Source organism: Budorcas taxicolor, chromosome 10, assembly GCF_023091745.1.
Source record: "Budorcas taxicolor isolate Tak-1 chromosome 10, Takin1.1, whole genome shotgun sequence".
NCBI lineage: Eukaryota > Metazoa > Chordata > Mammalia > Artiodactyla > Bovidae > Budorcas > Budorcas taxicolor.
The window spans coordinates 34,280,014-34,298,540 of NC_068919.1; the positions used below are offsets into that span (position 1 = coordinate 34,280,014).

General features: G+C 36.6%; 1 protein-coding gene across 1 annotated transcript in view; it reads left to right on the forward strand.

The window, feature by feature from the left end:
- The first annotated feature begins 269 nt into the window (after positions 1-269).
- Positions 270-18,527, forward strand: part of BUB1B (BUB1 mitotic checkpoint serine/threonine kinase B) — a 50,092-nt gene continuing 31,834 nt past the window's right edge. Inside the window, exons 1-5 of the mRNA XM_052647116.1 lie at positions 270-304; positions 3,389-3,535; positions 8,501-8,560; positions 8,948-9,092; positions 12,879-13,075. Coding sequence (XP_052503076.1) covers positions 270-304; positions 3,389-3,535; positions 8,501-8,560; positions 8,948-9,092; positions 12,879-13,075 — 584 coding nt within the window. The remainder of the gene's footprint in view (positions 305-3,388; positions 3,536-8,500; positions 8,561-8,947; positions 9,093-12,878; positions 13,076-18,527) is intronic.

Here is an 18,527-nt window from a genome sequence, read left to right on the forward strand (position 1 = left end):
ACAAGTCCCAGGATTCCTTGGGAACGAGCGGGGAGGAGCGGAGGGGCGTGACACGTTGTCCGCGCGGGACCGTTAAATTTGAAACTTGGCGGCTGGGCGTGAGAGCTTGGGGTGGCTGGTTCGTGAGGGAATTAGGTGCGTGCTTTTTCGGGGATCACCCTCCGGTCGCTTCAGTGCCTCGAAGGGCAGGTTGCAGAAGGAGGCCCAGGCGGTCTGAGGCTCTGAAGAAAGGCCCGCGGGAGGACGAAGCCCTAAGCCGGGAATGCAGGATGGCGGCGATGCAGAAGCAAAGGGGTGCTCCGAGGTAGGTACCGGAGAAGGGCGGCCGGGAGCTGGGCCTGCGAGCTCCTAGGGTGCCTGGCAGTGACAGAGGCTCCGCTGAGAGCAGTCCAGGAGAAGAGCAGGCCCGACCGAATCGTCCTCCCTGCTGGAATTGGACGTGAGGAGTGGAGGTGAAGGCACAGGGTTAGCACTGACCTCAGTGCGCTGAGGGCGCGTGAGAATCATGCTGCATCCAGCTGCAAAGCCAAGGAGGCTGTGGGACCCCGGGGGTCCAAAGGGCTTGGAATTTGTGGTCTGTGTTTGTGTCTCAGCCCAGCCATTCGCTAACTCTGTGACTTTGGATACGTCTTTAAATGGAAGATGCTGCTGTTAACGCTACCTACCATTCCGAGTTCTGGGAGAATTCAGGGTATTTGTAAAGTAACTGCCTCCAAATAAGTGCTTAGCACATGGTAGGTGCTGTCTTTAAGTTAGTAGCATAGTTAGAAATCTAAAAAGCCCTTTTCTGCATGCTTGCTGCTCTTCCTTATTTATCCATATATAAGCTCTTCTGTGGAGAAGGCAATGGCACCCCACTCCAGTATTCTTGCCTGGAAAATCCCATGGATGGAGGAGCCTGGTGGGCTGCCGTCCGTGGGGTCGCTAAGAGTCGGACACGACTGCTTCACTTTCACGTTTCACTTTCATGGAGAAGGAAATGGCAACCCACTCCAATGTTCTTGCCTGGAGAATCCCAGGGACGGAGGAGCCTGGTGGGCTGCCGTCTGTGGGGTCGCACAGAGTCGGACACGACTGAAGCGACTTAGCAGCAGCAGCAAGCTCTTCTGGATTGAAATTCTTTGTGCGTTTTCATTAGGGGGTACACGGTATTTATGGGCTTCCTAGGTGTCGCAGTGGTAAAGAATCTGCCTGCCAGTACAAGAGACACAAGAGAGACTCGGGTTCGATTCCTGGGTTGGGAAGATCCCCTGAAGCAATAAATGGCAGCTCCAGTATTCTTGCCTGGAAAATTCCATGGACGAGGAGCCTGGTAGGCTACACACCATAGGGTCACAGAGAATCAGACACCACTGAGCACTACCACAACCACACAGTACTTAGATAAATGTCATTTTACGAGCTCTTTAATTCATGCAAAAGATAGATATACTTTCTTTATTTTATATTGGAGTATAGCCAATTAACACTGTTGTAATAGTTTCAGGTGAACAGCAAAAGGACTCAGCCATACATGTATCCATTCTCCCCTAAACTCCCCTCCTATCCAGAGTGCCACCTAACATAAAGCAGAGTTCCCTGTGCAGTAGGATAGGACCTTATTGGTTATCCATTTTAAATATAGTGATGTCATGCGAGATATATTTATTAACCACCTACAAAGTACTAGGTGTAACAAAAACACAAAAATCCCTATCCTTATGAAGCTTAAGTTCTGGGTGGAGTGAGGGTAGGGAAAACACGATAAATAATCCAAAAGGTAGACAGTGGTTGGTACAAAACAAACAAAACTGGGGAGGAGGACGGTTGGTGCAATTTTTGATAGTTTTGAACAGAGGGCCTCACCGAAAAGGTGTCATTTAGGTCAAGACTGGAAGGAAACTCAAGAGTTAGTCATGCATTGATCTGGGGGGAAGTACAAAGGCTGGAGGGTGAGAGTTGGGGGAGGCAGGGGCACTGGCTGAGTAATTGGAGCAGAATGAACCAGAGAATAAAAGGAAGTGAAGTAAAAAAGGTGAAGATGCAGGCATTGTAAGGACTTGGCTTTTACTCTGTAGTTGAAAGTTATTGGAGGGTTTTGAGCAAAAGAAAGACATGATCTGACATGGATTTAAACAGGATCACTTTGGCTGCAGTATCGAAAAGACTAAAGGTAGAAAAGGATGGAAGCAGAGAGACCAGTTTAGACGTTATTGAAATAGTCCTGGCAGGAGAAGATGGTGGCTTGAGCCAGGCTGAAAACAGTGGAGATGCTGAGAAGGTTCATTTCTGGATACGTTCTAGAGGTGGAACCAACAGGACTTGCTGGATGACTGGGGGATGTGAGAGGGGTGTCTAGGTTGGCATTAAGATTTTTTACTTGAGAGCTGGATAAATGAAATTGCCGTTTATTTGAGATGAGGGAAGAAGCAGGTCTTTGAGGAGGCAAGAGGAGGAGAAGGGAGGGAGGAAGCAATCCCAGCTCAATTTTGGACATTTAACAGATATTTTAATTGCTATTTTAAGAGAAGAAATCTAGAAACCTCAATAAATATTTATTCACTGCTTACTACTGTTAGATCCTGTGTTAGATTATGAGAATAGAAAAATAAATGACATGGCCCTTACATTTACACAAAATAGTTAAAAAGATAAGAGTAGTTACAACTTACATTATTAATCACTTACAGTTTGTTTTCCTGAAGGGAGTTTTTAGCTCTCGTCTAGACTGAGGTCACACAAAACTTTCACTTTATTTTTGAAGAATAGTGCCTGTCTGTCTCTTTTAAACACAGAAATAGCATCTCTTAGCCAGAAGTAAGCTTCTCTTCGAGGATTGTAGAGCTCTGAAGTTCAGAGTATATACCCTTTGTGGTGATTACCTCCAAAAAGCTTTTGCGGATTCCCCCCATAGAATTGACATAATTGGAGGAGGCACTTATGACCAGTAAACTGTATTTTTGTCTGCTTCTACTCTGGGCTACCTATATATATAAACTTCAGTTTTAAGTAATCAGTTGAAACATGGGGTTAGTATGGTAAACACTTTGCTAATTTTAAGTTAAACAAGGTGATGCATTCAGTGATAGGTATCAATCTGACTTTTGTCTACTTTGCCAAATTTACAATATTTTTTTCCCTTCTTTCTTCCTGTCATAAACTTTCTTCTTAGGATATTGCTCACAATACTGTAGCCATGTTCTCTCTCCCATTAGGTAATACTGCAGCCTTGAACTTGGAAACAGATAGAAGGTTAGGAGTATAACATTAATAACACTACTAATATGCCAGCCCACTGTATTTAACCCAGAGATCATGAATTATCACTTTTCTGAAAACATTTACAATAATCCAATGTTGTAACAATTCAGTGTTAGTATGAGATTTACTTTTGTTTCTCTCTCCACAGTGAAGTCATGTCCTTGGAGGGAGATGAATGGGAGCTGAGTAAAGAAAATGTCCAACCTTTAAGGCAGGGGCGGATCATGTCCACACTTCAGGGAGCACTGGCGCAGCAAGAATCTGCCTGTAACACTACTCTTCAGCAACAAAAACGGTGTGTAGAATGGCTGGGGCTCCACCAGTCATCCCCAGCTGTGGTAGTTAATGTGGGCGTGGACCCATGCAGGATGGCATAAGGAGTACTAAACTACTCTTCAAAAATTGGTAAAATTGGTAGTCTGAGAATCTGTTCCTCTCCTGCATTCTTATCACACAACAGCTATCTAAAGATCCCCTTGAGTGCACTTAAGAACAAGAGCTATAGGATTTCATTTCACTGTGGAGCAGCCAAACTCTTGTATCAACAGAAATATTTCTTATACAGGGGGAACTGATAAGTAAAGCAAGTATCATATTATAGTATTTACCAAAAGAATTATGTCATTCTGAATCCTGAAACAAAATTAACTCTTTGAGACTAATCAATTAATGAAATTGCTTCTTTGTGTTCTGAATACTGAGGGAGAGTGCATCTGTTTATCCTTTGTCTGTACTCAATTATTAATGTTCTAGGAACATATTTTTGAGAATGTATGCAAAAGAAATAGTGGTCTCCAAAGAAAATGTAAGCCTTGGAGAAACTGAATTTAAGGAACTCAGGGTGATGAAAAGCTGAAAAATACCACTCTATTGTTCAATATAGTGAACAGTAAAACTTGCTCTCCTTTGACAAATGTTTTGATAAATACACTTCTTTTCAAAAAGGTAAACTAAAGTATTGGTTTCTACCTGCAGTTTCGTGACCAAAAAATTCTTGTATTATCAGAAAATTATCATAACTTTGCTCTAATGTAATGAATACCCTTGATCATCTCTTTGAATCTTTAAAAGCACTGGATTTTATGGTTTTGTTTCACAGATGGTGTTCTATTATTAAATCTTTTTGATGACATTCTGTGACATTGTACTAGTTTTTCCACTTCACTAACTATTCTTCCTTTTTGCTTGTTGGCTTCCTACTTGATTTTACCTAAGTTTCTGTTCTTTGCCCTCTGTTCTCATTCCATATTCAGATTTTCCAGCATTATTTAACTACTGTCTACATCTCTTACTTGCTTTCTAAATGTCTTTTTATCTACCTGTAACATATGATGAGATAAATATTTCACTAGTGTATTAAATACTGAATCTTTTCTCATGTAGGACCTTCCTTTTTCTACTCCATTTTGATTAATGGTATGAATTAATCTGAATGATCTTACCTCACTGCTCTCTCATACTCATTGATTTAGTCGATTGCTAGGGATTGGTGATTTTTTTTTTTAAAGATCTATTTTTTATTATTTTAAACTTTTGACTGTGCTGGGTCTTCGTGGCTGTGTGTAGGCTTTCTGTAGTTGTGGTGAGCAGGGAGTACTTTTTGTTGCAGTGCGCAGGCTTCTCACTAAGGTGGCTTCTCTTGTTGAGCATAAGCTCTAGGCCATGGGCTTTAATAATTGTGACTCTCGGTCTCAGTAGTTGTGGCACACGGGCGTAGTTGCTGCAAGGCATGTAGGATCTTCCCAGAGCAGGGATCGAACTTGTGTCCCCTGCGTTGGCAAGCAGATTCTTACTAGGAAAGCCCCTAATTTTTTAAAGTATAATTTGCATGCAGTGAAAGGCTCAGATTTTTAAGTATGCTTAGGTTATTTTGATACACATTTCAAGACAGAACATTTTTATTTCCTCCGAAGGTTCTCTCCTGCACCTTCCCAATCAATCTTCCCCTCCTCCATGAAGAAACCAGTGATCACATTTTTATCACCATAGGTTAGTTTTGTTTATTTTACTATTTTATATAAATGGAATCATATAGTACTTTCAATATGTTTTTTAGGCATTTTCACGTTGCATGTATTAGTAGATTGTTCCTTTTTTTATTTTAACTGAGTAGTATTCCATTTGTTTATCCCTTTATCAATTATGGACAAATGGATTCTTTCCAGTTATGTGTTTTGTGGGTAAAGCTGCTATTTACATTCTGAATAAGACTTTTTGTGGACATAGATTGTCATTTCTCTTGGAATAACATTGCTAGGTCAGAGAATAAGTGTTTGTTTTCCAAAAAGGTTGTAACATGTTACACTCCCATCAGAAACATATTAGAATCAGTTTGCTCCAGATCCATTCCCATATTTAGTGTGATGATGTTGTTGTTGTTGTTGTTGTTTCATTTTAGCCATTCTGGTGGATGTATAATAGTATCTCATGATGGTTATACTTCCCATCTCCCAAGTGACTACTGAAGTGAGCACTTATTTACTTGTTTATTGGCCATTTATATATCTTCTTTTGTGATGCGTTTGTTCAGATATTTTGCCTTATTTTACAATTGGAAGATCCCCTGGAAGAGGGCATGGTGACCCACTCCAGTATTCTTGCCTGAAGAATCCCCATGGACAGAGGAGCCTGGTGGGCTACAGTTCATGGGGTCGCAAAGAGTTGGACATGACTGAGCAGCTAAGCATAGGACTGCAAGTGTTCTTTATGTAGTCTGTATACAAGTCCCTTATCAAATATATGTGTTAAAATATGTTCTCCCAGTTCATGGCTATCTATTTTCTTGGTGGTACTTTTTGACAAGCCGAAGTGTTTAATTTTGGTATCTGATTAACTAGTGTTTTTCTTTTAATACCTTTTGTGTCTCCTCTAGGAAATCTTTGCCTGCCTAAAAGGTCCTTTTTTTTGAAAAAAGGAAACAATCCTGTAGTTCTTTTTTTTTTTTTTCCTAGTAGCTATGTTTTAGCTTTTATGTTTAAGTCTGTGATTCATCTTAAATTTATCCTTGTGCGTGGTGTGAGGTTAGAATAAAAGGTCTTATGCCTCCGTCCCTACCCTCGTATGCCTATCTAGTTGTTCTGCCTTCATTTGTTGAAGAGAGTTTTTTGTCTTTCCCCATGAAATTGCTTTGGGGCTTTTGTCAAAAATCATTTGGTTGTGTATGTGTGGATCATTTCTGGACTCTATGCTGTTCCATTGATCTAACTGTTTACCTTTTCATCAGGTTGTATGAAAGACAACTTGTATGACAACTTGTATGTTGTCTTGATTAGCTTTATATAATAAGACTTGAAGTCAGGTAGAATTCAAAATTCTTTTAGCTATTATTAGTCCTTTGCTTTTCCAAATTTTAAAATCATTGTGTCAGTTTCTAGAAAAGAGACTGCTAGGATTTGAATTGGATTGCATTGAATCCATAGATCAATTTGGAGGTTTGCTGATTTTTATCAGTATTGTCTTGAATTTTATTTTTCATTTGTTTCATTATCTCATACTTAAATCACCATTTTAGTCACACAATTGTGGCCCCTTTTCTAATTTCTCCTGTTATTATACTGTTGTTATCAAACAGGGTTCTTGGATTCTTTAATCAGTAGAAATTGATAAGAGTCCAGACAAGACATTCAAGCAAGGCTTTACTGGGACTAGAGCTGCAGGGATCAAAAACAAGTAACAGGTTCCCTTGTTTGCTTCCTGAACGTGGGGCCAGCTTGTTCCCTAAAGGGAGTGAGGGTAGGGGCAGGTCCAAGGTTTGGGCTGGAGGGGTGGCTTGGGTGATCTGCCCACCCCCTTGCTTTTGCTGTATGCAGGGATCATACTGCAGTACCCTGCTTTTGCTCTGGACACCTTAGAAGTAGCAGTTGGGTTTTTGGTCTTTTTATATCTTGTTCAAAATTTGTTCCAACTGCTCATGTACACAGTTATTTTTTACTCCCTTATAGTTTCTTTATATTCTGTTGCTCCAGAAAACATTTGTCCAGGTGCAAGCACTGTCGCCAAGGGTCCCAGGTCTCAGCCTTTTTCAGTGTTACCTGATTAATCTTTTTGAAATCTTTACTTAGCATATTCAAGATACTCTCCAACTGAAGAACCACTACTGGCTGAACAGCCAGAATCCAAGCTCTTAAAATTTGCATTTAAAGCATTCTCTTACCTCTTCAGATATCTCCATTTATTCCCAATACTGACTTTATGTTATAGCTGGATAAGCTCTCCGACTTTGACAACTTTATTCAATACTGATTTCCCTCTCTCTTGTAAAACTCTTTTTTTCTTTGAAATCTTATGTTTCCTTCAAAGTCCCACCTTCTACGACTGCTTCTATAACACCTCCTTTTGACATTATAAAGCCTTTACTATCAATTCTTGACAGTTGTAATATACTGCTCTGTATTGTTAGTTAATTTTTCACTTATGTACTGTCTTTCTTATTAGAGTTTAAGGGTCTTTTGTGTCAGGGACTATTCTTATTCTTTATGTTAAACATAACCCCTTATACAGTTATTATTGATACATTGTTTATTTAAATTGTGGTTTATTACATAATACTTCCCCTCTATTCTGACTGGTCAATCTTTAACTTCATCTTAGCCCTCTGCCTTTGTAAGCACTTTATAAAGTCATATTTCACACTTTCTCTGAAACATTCCTCCAATTTTTATATGGTCTAATTCTTCTTTGACTAATGTTATCCATGGAATTCTTCTTTAAGAGTCTTATTTCTGGATATATATTTATGTGTGTGTGTGTATATTTAGCTTCTTCAGTACTATCATATGCATATAAAGGTAATGGGTGTCATTTATTGAGTACTTAACTACTTACTTTGTCTAAATACTTTACACTTAAGACTAATCAACCTAATAAGATAGATCATATTATTATTCCCATTTTACAGATGAGGTAACTGAAAGCAGAGTTTAAATAGCTTTTCTAATGTCACTCAGTTAGTGATTAGTGGAGCTGCACTGGAACCTTGGGAGTCTTGTTCCAGAGCTTTAAATGCTGTGTAATAGTACTTTTCTATAAGTTGTCTTGAAATTTCTCTTAATTTCTTCATATTTTGTCTCTCCAGTTATGTTATCAAACAGAATCCTCATTATTTCTATTCTTTTTCTTTCTGTTTAACAAGCTCTCAAACTCCAGTACAGTTATCTAGATTGATATTAAATACTTAATAATGAATAAAAATAAAGGTGACACTCGTTCATTTGGTTGTTATCACTATTGCCTATGCTAACATTTTCTGTTTAAATTTCAGGGCATTTGAATCTGAAATTCGATTTTATGCTGGAAATGACCCTCTGGATGTTTGGGATAGGTGAGTCTTTTTTATTTAACAGGGCAATAGAAACTTAATAGATGGAGTTCTTATAGCTATGCCTCTCAAACTGAGTTGTGTGAAGCAGTGTGTTAGAGTAGAGAGTAGTGTTTTTGAGACACAAAGAAGCAGAATAATTATAGCGTATCTTCCTAAGGTGTGACTGTGAGCTATACCCATCTGCCACCATCCTCATTTTTTCCCACAGGTACATGTTAGCAATATTTAGAAAAGTCTGAGAGATACAGGTTTAGGACATGTCACTGAAAACCTCTAAATAAACATTGTCAACATATTAGATATTTCTGCTTTGAAAAGTCCAGAATGGATCTTGGAACAAGACATGTTAAACTTGAAAAATAATTCATTTCCTCTCTTCCTATTCAGATATATTAACTGGACAGAGCAAAACTATCCTCAGGGCGGGAAGGAAAGCAATATGTCAACGTTATTAGAAAGAGCTGTAGAAGCGCTACAAGGAGAAAAACGATATTATAATGATCCCCGATTTCTTAGTCTCTGGCTTAAGCTGGTAAGTCTCTCTGAAGTGCCATCTGAGTTTATTAAATTAAGAGATTTTTCTCAATAGGTATCTTATACATTCAAAAACTGAGCTGTTCAGTAGATACTAAACATTCCATAAATACTCAAAATTGTTTGCATCTAGAGATGCATTTTACCAGAATTTTTTTTAACCCATTAAAAGTGACCATAAGGCCTGTATATCTCTCTGTAGGAATGGGTTATTTATAGGTTTTAATCATCATTAGGCTGTGCAGCTGTACTCGGGGAGGACATATAGGAACCAGCACGTGGTGGTAGTACAATTGTTTGGGAAAATCTTTTGTAGGTGATTCTGCTGTTCCTTTCTTCCATTTTGTGAATCATCACCATAAAAAACAGTGTTGTTTATATTTTATCTCTTTAATTTTTTTTCATTTAGTATGTTGCTATAATTAAAACTATTGACCTGACCACTTTGTACTGTCTTACTTGACATGTAGTTCTTTTAAGGACACTTTTGAGGATTTTTTATGAAAACATCTTCTTTATAAAAATGATGACCAGAGTTTCTTAGACATTAACTCTTCTCTTTTATCCTAAAAGAGATTAGAGAAAAGCAACTGGGGACTTGGTGGTGGTCCAGTGGTTAAGAATCTATCCTCCAATGCAGGGGACACAGTTTCAGTCCCTGGTTGGAGAACTAAGATCCCACATGCCATGGGGCAACAAACCCCACAAACGACAACTACTGAGCCTGCACACCACAACTAGAGAGAAGCCGACACATCTCAAAAAAAGATCACCTGATGCAGCCAAAACTAAATAAATAAGTAATTTTTTTTTTTTTTTAAGAAAAAAGGCAAGTGGTAAATATTTAGAATAGAATTTTAGGTGATAGAATTAGATATTGGATAAAAACTTTAAATAAAATATATAAAAAATTAAAAATAAGTAGTCAAGTAATTCTAAATAATAGACTGTTTTCAACAATCATTGTAATATGATAAAATACCAACACTGGAAATTAATAAGCTTTCTGGCTAAAATATACCTCTATATTTATGGCTAAAATATAATAAAATAATTATTAATATCATTAAATGACTCTTGAAGACATAATTATCTTGATTTCTGCAGGCCATTTGACATATCTTGGCATCCTTATGTACGCTGGTGACATTACCTTAGGGATAGTAGTTATGGGAATTTATAAGAAAGGATGGCACACAAAGAATGCTAACCAGATTTGTTAGTGAGACTGTGGTTCCTAATGGTGAACTAATAGATTTTGTTGTTCATTGTATTTTATATAATATTCTTATATGTGACTTACTAGAAGATTGAACTAAATAAACCTCTAAAGTGACATTTAATCCCAGGTTTCTATGATTATAGTTAGTTGAAGCTAGTAAAAGTAGTAATTGGAATAGTTTCTCTGTTCACTTGTGTTAACCCAATGTTTGTAGTGAAGAGTAATGATTATCATAGAGTGAAAAGCATAATCTAAGCCAGTGCTCCTGAAAGAATGATCTGTAGACTGTTCAAGGTAAATACAAAAATTGAGAGTAAGCGTTTAGAAATTTTATTGACAATTTGATGTTGTGCATCTATGTGCATCATTTTTCTTATGACTTCTATTTTTATTGTCTGTTTTAAAAATATCAGTCAACAATGCAATGGAAACTTTTAAACACACATGCCTAAAATTGTCCCTTCACTACAGGTAATTGGAGAGGCACTGGTCTAGGTAACCCTCAAATCCAACATTAAAAAAAAAAAAACGCCTCAAATTCAAATTATTAGCCCTAGAGTGATCAGCAGTAATCTAAACTTTGTACCTGGGAAACAAGGTGCATATTAAATTATTTTGCTTTCTTTCTTAGTCAAAAGGAGTAAAGATGGGCTCCTCACACTACTCTTTTGCTTTGCAGAAAGTTTTCTCCAGTCCGTTTTATAAAGGATAACTAAAGTCTAGCTAAGGAAAAATTTGTTCTTAGAAAATATCCAGTATTTTTAGTTAAAAGTTTAAAATGGTTTTAATTTGGCTTTTTAAGAGTTACCAGAAAGATATATTTAACTTCTGAATTGATTAATCTAACCATCTTATCCTTTTATATAGTTCTTAAGTGATCTTATTCAGCACTCTGGAATAACCCAAACTGTATTCACTGCCCCATGCTGCACCACAGCTGTTCAGAAAACCATTATTGAAGTGCAGTCAATTTTAAACTTTATTTATGTAGTAATAGATATCAAGGACTTGCTCTTACAGTGATAAACATTGAGAATTATTACTTTGCTTGAAATATCATCACATGTGGGAAAACATCTCTAATTTGAATAAGCAGAAAAACTCCATTACTGAATTACTATGAAATTAAACTATAAGATACTAATGGATTTTGTTAAAGATATAAATGGAACATTTCATTTTTTTCTACTAGACCATGGGTAGGGACTAGAATGTAGTAGAGAGCAGTGTTTTCTGCCTTTGTGGAACTTACTTTATTGAGGAAGACAGATGGTAAGCAATTAATTGTAAGTGTAATAGAAGAGAAAGAGGGAAAGTGTTGAGATGTATGGTAAAACATACAAGGTGGACTAAACCAAGGCTAAACAATCAGGAACAGAAAGATATGAATGAAAATACATGTAGTAAATGAACAGGAGAACATGTTATCCTCTGCAGTAGTAAAAGAACTCTTAATGAGAACACTGAAATGCTATTTTTATATGAAAGTAGAAACTTAAAAATAAAATATTAGCTATGAAATTATATTTGGAAATAACTACTAACATTTTAAATTTGTATAACCATCTTAGAAAGCAATTTACTTTTTAACATAGTTCCACTTATAGGAATTTATCTTAAGGGAATAATGTAAAATGTGAAAGGCAATATGCTTAAAGGTATTCATTACACAATTATTTACAATTGGGAAAAAGTAGAAGTGGTTTGTCCAAAAAATAAGGGAACAGTTCAACGATGAAAGATCTACTAGATGGAACATTGTTCACCCATTCAAACATATTAATTAAGTAGCAGCATGGAAAAATGAATGATGCACAGTTAAATGGAATAAAAATATTTAATTATGATTAAAACTATGAAATGACAAAAATCTTTTTATCCCATTGAAAAATGATACATGTTCCTTTTTTTTCCTCAAGAGAAAAATAAAGACTGAAAAAATATATCAAACTTGTTAGTGGTGTGGGATTTTTACCAATCCCTTCCCTTTCCCTTTTTGCTGCTAGAATTATCTGTATTGTGGCTGGTCTTAATAAAGTCTCTTTTAAAATACAGATTTGACCATGTCATTTCTTTGCTTATAGCTCTCCTACCCCAACACATATAACATTGACTATCAGGTATATTTACAATTGATGAGCTTGACTTTCAAGTCCGGTCACACCTTTTTTCCCCAAACTTCTATCTAGCCTACACTTCCACAATCTTAGTCTTCAGTGTCTTTGCTTATGCTTTTTTCTCTGCCTAGAGTGCACTTCATTTCCCACTCTTTACCTTATATAAGTTTATTTTTCCTTAAGGGCCACACTCAAATGTCATGTATTCTTGAAAGCTTTCTTCCCCATTTTTTTTTCTTACAAATTAATTCCTTACTTTTGTCAGGTAAGGGATTAGTGTAAATGTGTTTTAGGTCCTCCCAATATATTCCTTATAATCCTGTGTTATAATAGATAATATTTTTTTCAGTGCAGAAACTACATATTGTATCTCCAGTGACCAGCACATAACAGACAATATGTGAAGAAAAATTGGTTAACTGCTAATGTTTTTAATTTGTTACAGGGGCATTTATGCAATGAACCTTTGGATATGTACAGTTATTTACATAACCAAGGAATTGGCATTTCACTTGCTCAGTTTTATATCTCATGGGCTGAAGAATATGAAGCTAGAGAAAACTTTAAGAAAGCAGATCTGATATTTCAGGAAGGTATTGAACAGAAGGCTGAACCACTGGAAAGACTGCAGTCCCAGCACAGGTAAACTTCCTCTCTGGAGCTTTTCTTAACTCTTTAATAGGTACAGAAAGTTGTTTTGCATCTGAATAAAGTGCTCTCTGTGGATTGGCAAGTTAATTTCATTACTATTCAGTTTTTTAAAAGACATACTTTAAGTATTTTCTATTTAACATACAGTAAAATCTAGTCTTTGATGTACAGAAACATGTAACCATTATCATCATTAAGATATATTTGAATTATTTCATCACTCCATAGAATTCCCACATTCTATCCCTTTGTGGTCAACACCTATTCACAGTCCCAACCTCTAGCAACCACTGATCTATTCTCCAGCCCTATAGTTTAGACTTTTCCATAATGTCATGTTAGTGGAATCATATAGTATATAGTCTTTTAATTTGGGCTGCTTTCATTTAGCATAATGCATTTGAGTTGTAAGAGTTCTTTATTCTGAATACAAATCTTTTGTCAGATGAGTGATTTGTAAACCTTTTCTCCCAGCTTAATTCTAGAAGTGACTTTTACAGTACAGAAGTTTTTAATTTTGAAGAAGTTTAATTTATCAATTATTTCTTAAATGGGTTGTGCTTTTGGTATATCTAAGAATTCCATCTAGCTGAAGGTCACAGAGATTTTTCTCCTGTGTTTTTATCCTGAAGTGTTATAGTTTTTGTTTTTAAATTTGTGATCCATTTTGAGTTAATTTTTGTAGAAGGTATTAAGGTTCTTTTTTTTTTTGCCTATGAGCCTTATTTATTCATGTGCCTTTTGTTGAAAAGGTTTTCTCCATTGAAGTACCTTTGCATTTTTGTCAAAAATCAGGTGATCATATTTGTGTAGGTTTATTTCTGTTACTCTGTTTTCTCTTTTGATCTTAATGTCTATCACTGGTATATATTACCCGTATCTAGATTGCTGAAGAGTTATAGTAAGTCTGGAAATCAGTTAATTGTTCTTTTTAACTCTTCTAGTTCATTTGACGTTCTGTATAAATTCTAGAATTAGCTTTCTAGGATTTTGGTTAGTATTATGCATGAACAAGATGTATTTCTCCATTTATTTAGATCTTTTATTTCTTTGAATAGGCTGTGGTAGTTTTTATCTTTCAAGGACTTGGTCCACTTCATCGAAGTGATGAGTTAATAGGCATAGAGTTGTTCATAGTATTCCTTTATTATCTTTTTAATGTCTATAGGTTAGGTAGTAACCTTCCTTCTTTGTTTTTTCATATTGATAATCCTGATATTTGGTCCTCTAGTTTATCAAATTCTATTGATCTTTTTAGGAAATCAGCTTTTGCTTCCATTGATTTTTAAATCTTAATTGATACTCTGCTCCTAATTTTATTAATTTCTGCTCTTTATTATTTCCTTCTTTGTGCTTACTTTGGGTTTAACTTGCCCCTTTTCTAATTTAAGGTGACACTTAGAGCACTGTTTTCCAGAGCTTTTTTTTCTAATATAAAAGATTTCTGTCCAAGCACTGCTTTAGCTGTATCCCACAGATTTTGATAATAATACTATATTTTCATTTTCATTCAGTTCAAAATATCTTCTAATTTTCCTTATGTCTTCCTTTTGATCCGTGGGATATATAGAAGTGTATTATTAGGAAGTGTTTGCAGATTTTTCAGGTATCTCCCTGCTACTGATTTCTAGTTTAATTCCATTATGGTTAGAGAACATAATTTGTATGGTTTCAAGTCTTTCTAATTTATTAAAGTTCATTTTATGGCCCAGAATATGTGAATGTTTTGTGTACACCTGAAAAATGTGTTTTCTGCTGTTTTGGAATAAAATATTTTATAAATGTCACTTTTAGGTCAAGTAGATTGGTAGTCAGTTCTGGTCTTCTGTATCCTTGCTGACTTTCTGTTTACTTATTCTGTCAGTTACTGAGAGAGGAATCTTGAAGTCTCTTTTATTGTGTTTTTTTTTGTGGGATTTTCTTTTTCATTTTTTTGCCACACAGCTTGTGGGATCTTTGTTCCCCTTCCAAGAACTGAACCTGGGTCTTCGGAAATGAGAGTTCAGAGTCCTAACCACTGGACCACCAGGGTATTCCCTCTTTTATTGTGAATTTATCTCTTCCTTCTTTGAGCTCCTATCAGCCTTGCTACACATATTTTGAAGTTCTATTAAGTATATACACATTTAGAATTGATCCCTTTATCATTATATAATGTTCATCTTTATCCCTGATCATACTTTTTCTGACGTCAGCTTGATCTGATATTAATATAGCCAGTCCAGCTTTCTTTAGTTTTCATGATACATCTTTTCCTTTCTTTACTTTTTTTCCCAACAGTTTTAAAGGTATGCAACCATATCCACAATCTAATTTTAAACATTTTTAACACCGCAAAGTGAATTCCATACTTATTATTATTCCACAGAACTGGAAAAGGTCAGTTTTCATTCCAATCCCAAAGAAAGGCAATGCCAAAGAATGTTCAAACTATCACACAATTGCACTCATCTCACATGCTAACAAAGTAATACTCAAATTTCTCCAAGCTAGGCTTCAACAGTATGTGAACTGAGAACTTCCAGTTGTTCTAGCTGGATTTAGAAAAGGCAGAGGAACCAGAGATCAAATTGCCAACATCTGTTGGATCATAGAAAAAGCAAGAGAATTCCAGAAAAACATCTACTTATGCTTCATTGTGCTAAAGCCTTTTGACTCTGGATCACAACAAACTGGAAAATTCTGAAAGAGATGGGAATACCAGATCACCTTACCTGCCTCCTGAGAAATCTGAATGCAGGTCAAAAAGCAACAGTTAGAACCAGACATGGAACAACAGACTGGTTCCAAATTGGGAAAGGAGTATGTCAAGGCTGTATATTGTCACCCTGCTTATTTAACTTATATGCAGAGTACATCAGGCTGGATGAAGCACAGGCTGGAATCAAGATTGCCAGGAGAAATAGCAATAACCTCAAATATACAGATGACACCACCCTCATGGCAGAAAGTGAAGAAGAACTAAAGAGGCTCTTGATGAAAGTGAAAGAGGAGAGTGAAAAAGCTGGCTTAAAACTCAACATTCAGAAAACTAAGATCGTGGCACCCAGTCCCATCACTTCATGGCAAATAGATGAGGAAACCATGGAAACAGTGACAGACTTTATTTTCTTGGGCTCCAGAATCACTGCAGATGGTGACTGCAGCCGTGCAATTAAAAGACACTTGCTCCAGAGAAAAGCTATGACCAACGTAGACAGTATATTAAAAAGCAGAGACATTACTTTGCCAACAAAGATCCATATAGTCAAAGCTATGGTTTTGCCAGTAGTCATGTGTGGATGTGAGAGTTGGACTATAAAGAAAGCTGAGGACTGAAGAACTGATGCTCTTGAACTGTGGTGTTGGAGAAGACTCTTGAGGGTCCCTTGGACTGCAAAGAGATCAAACCAGTCAATCCTAAAGGAGACCAGTCCTGAATATTAATTGGAAAAACTGATACTGAAGTTCCAGTACTGGGGCCACCTGATACAAAGAAATGACTCGTTGGAAAAGACCTGATGCTGGGAAAGATTGAAGGCAGGTGAAGGGGATGACAGCAGATGAAATGGTTGGATGGCATCACCGACTCGATGGACATGAGTTTGAGCATGCTTCCAGAGTTGGTGATGGACAGGGAAGCCTGGCCTGGTACAGTCCATGGGGTTCCAAAGAGTCAGATACAACTGAGCAACTGAACTGAACTGATTAGCAGTGACTCTCCATTCCCTCTCAATCCAGTTCCAGGCAACCATTAATCTCCTTCTCTCTCTGGATTTCCCTATTCTGGACATTGCACATAAATGGAATCCTACATTATGTGGTCTTTTGTGACTGGCTTCTTTCACTTAGCATGTTTTCAAGGTTCGTTATAGATGAACGTAGTTGTGGCATATATCAGTATTTCATTTTTATTGCCGAGTAATATGTCATTCTATAGATATAGTGCATGATTTATCCATTCATCAGTTATTGGGCATTAGGTTGTTTTCAATTTTTGGCAATTATGAAATAATGCTGCTACAAACATTCATATTACAGGATTTTGTGTGGATTTCCTTTTATTAACAAAGGGGTTTCTTTTTATTGAAGGGTAGTTGATGTACAGTGCTGTAGAAGTTAAAGGTACACAATGTAGTAATCTGCAATGTTAAAAGGTTATACTCCGGGTGGTGCTAGTGGTAAAGAACCCACCTGCCATTGCAGTAGGCATAAGAAATGTGGATTTGATCCCTAGATCAGGAAGATCCTGCATGGCAACCACCAAAGTATTCTTGCCTGGAAAATCCAATTGGCAGAGGAGCCTGGCTGGCCACAGTCCATAGGGTCACAGAGTTGGGCACGACTGAAGTGACTTACTTAGTAAGTGACTTACTGTGCGTACACACTCCATCTATAGTTATTATAGAATATCAACTATATTCCCTGTGTTGTACAATATGTCCTCGTAGCTTAGTTTATACCTAATAGTTTGTACCTTCCTATCCCCTACCCCTATTTTGCCTCTCCCCACTAGTAACCACTAGTTTGTTCTCTATATCTATAAGTTTCTTTTTTGTTTATTCACTAGTTTGTTATATTTCTTAGATTCCACGTTTAAGTAATATTATGCAGTATTTGTCTCTTTGTCTGACTTATTTCACTTAACATAATCCCCTCCAAGTCCATCCATGTTGTTCCAAATGGCAAAATTTCATTCTTTTTTATGACTGAATATTATTCTACTATATATTTATACCACATCTTGTTTTTCCATTCATTTGTTGGTGACACTTAGGTTGCTTCCATATCTTGGCAGTTGTAAATAATGCTGCTCTGAACACTGGGGTGCATGTATCTTTTCATATTAGTGTTTTTGTTTTTTTCAGATATATACCCAGGAATGGAATTGCTGGGTCATATGATAGTTCTGTTTTTAGTTTTTTGAGAAACCTCTATGATCTTTTCCACACTGGCTGCAGCAATTTACATTCCCACTAACACAGTACAAGGATTCTCTTTTCTCCACATCCTTGATAACATTTGTGATTTGTGATTTGTGATGTGTTCTTTCTGATAATCGTCATTCTGACAGGTGTGAGGCGATACCTCATAGTGGTTTTGACTTGCATTTCCCTGAAGATTATTGATGTCAAACATCTTTTCGTGTGCCTTTTAGCTCTCTGCCTTTCCTCTTTGGAAAAAGTCTGTTAAGGTCTTCTCTCCATTTTTAAATCAGGTTTCTCTTTTCCCTTTTAACCTGACAGTGTCTTTTTATTAAAAGTGGTTCTTATACACAGCAAAGAGTTGGATGTTGTGTTTTTCTCAACTGTCACAATATTTTTTGTGTGGTTTATTTAGAACATTTTGATGGAATTACCAACTTTGTGGGATTCAGATATGTTATTTTAGTATTTGTTTTCAGTTTCTCTATCTTTTGTTCCTTTGTTGCCCCTTTCCTGTCTTCTTTTGGATTGTTTGATTT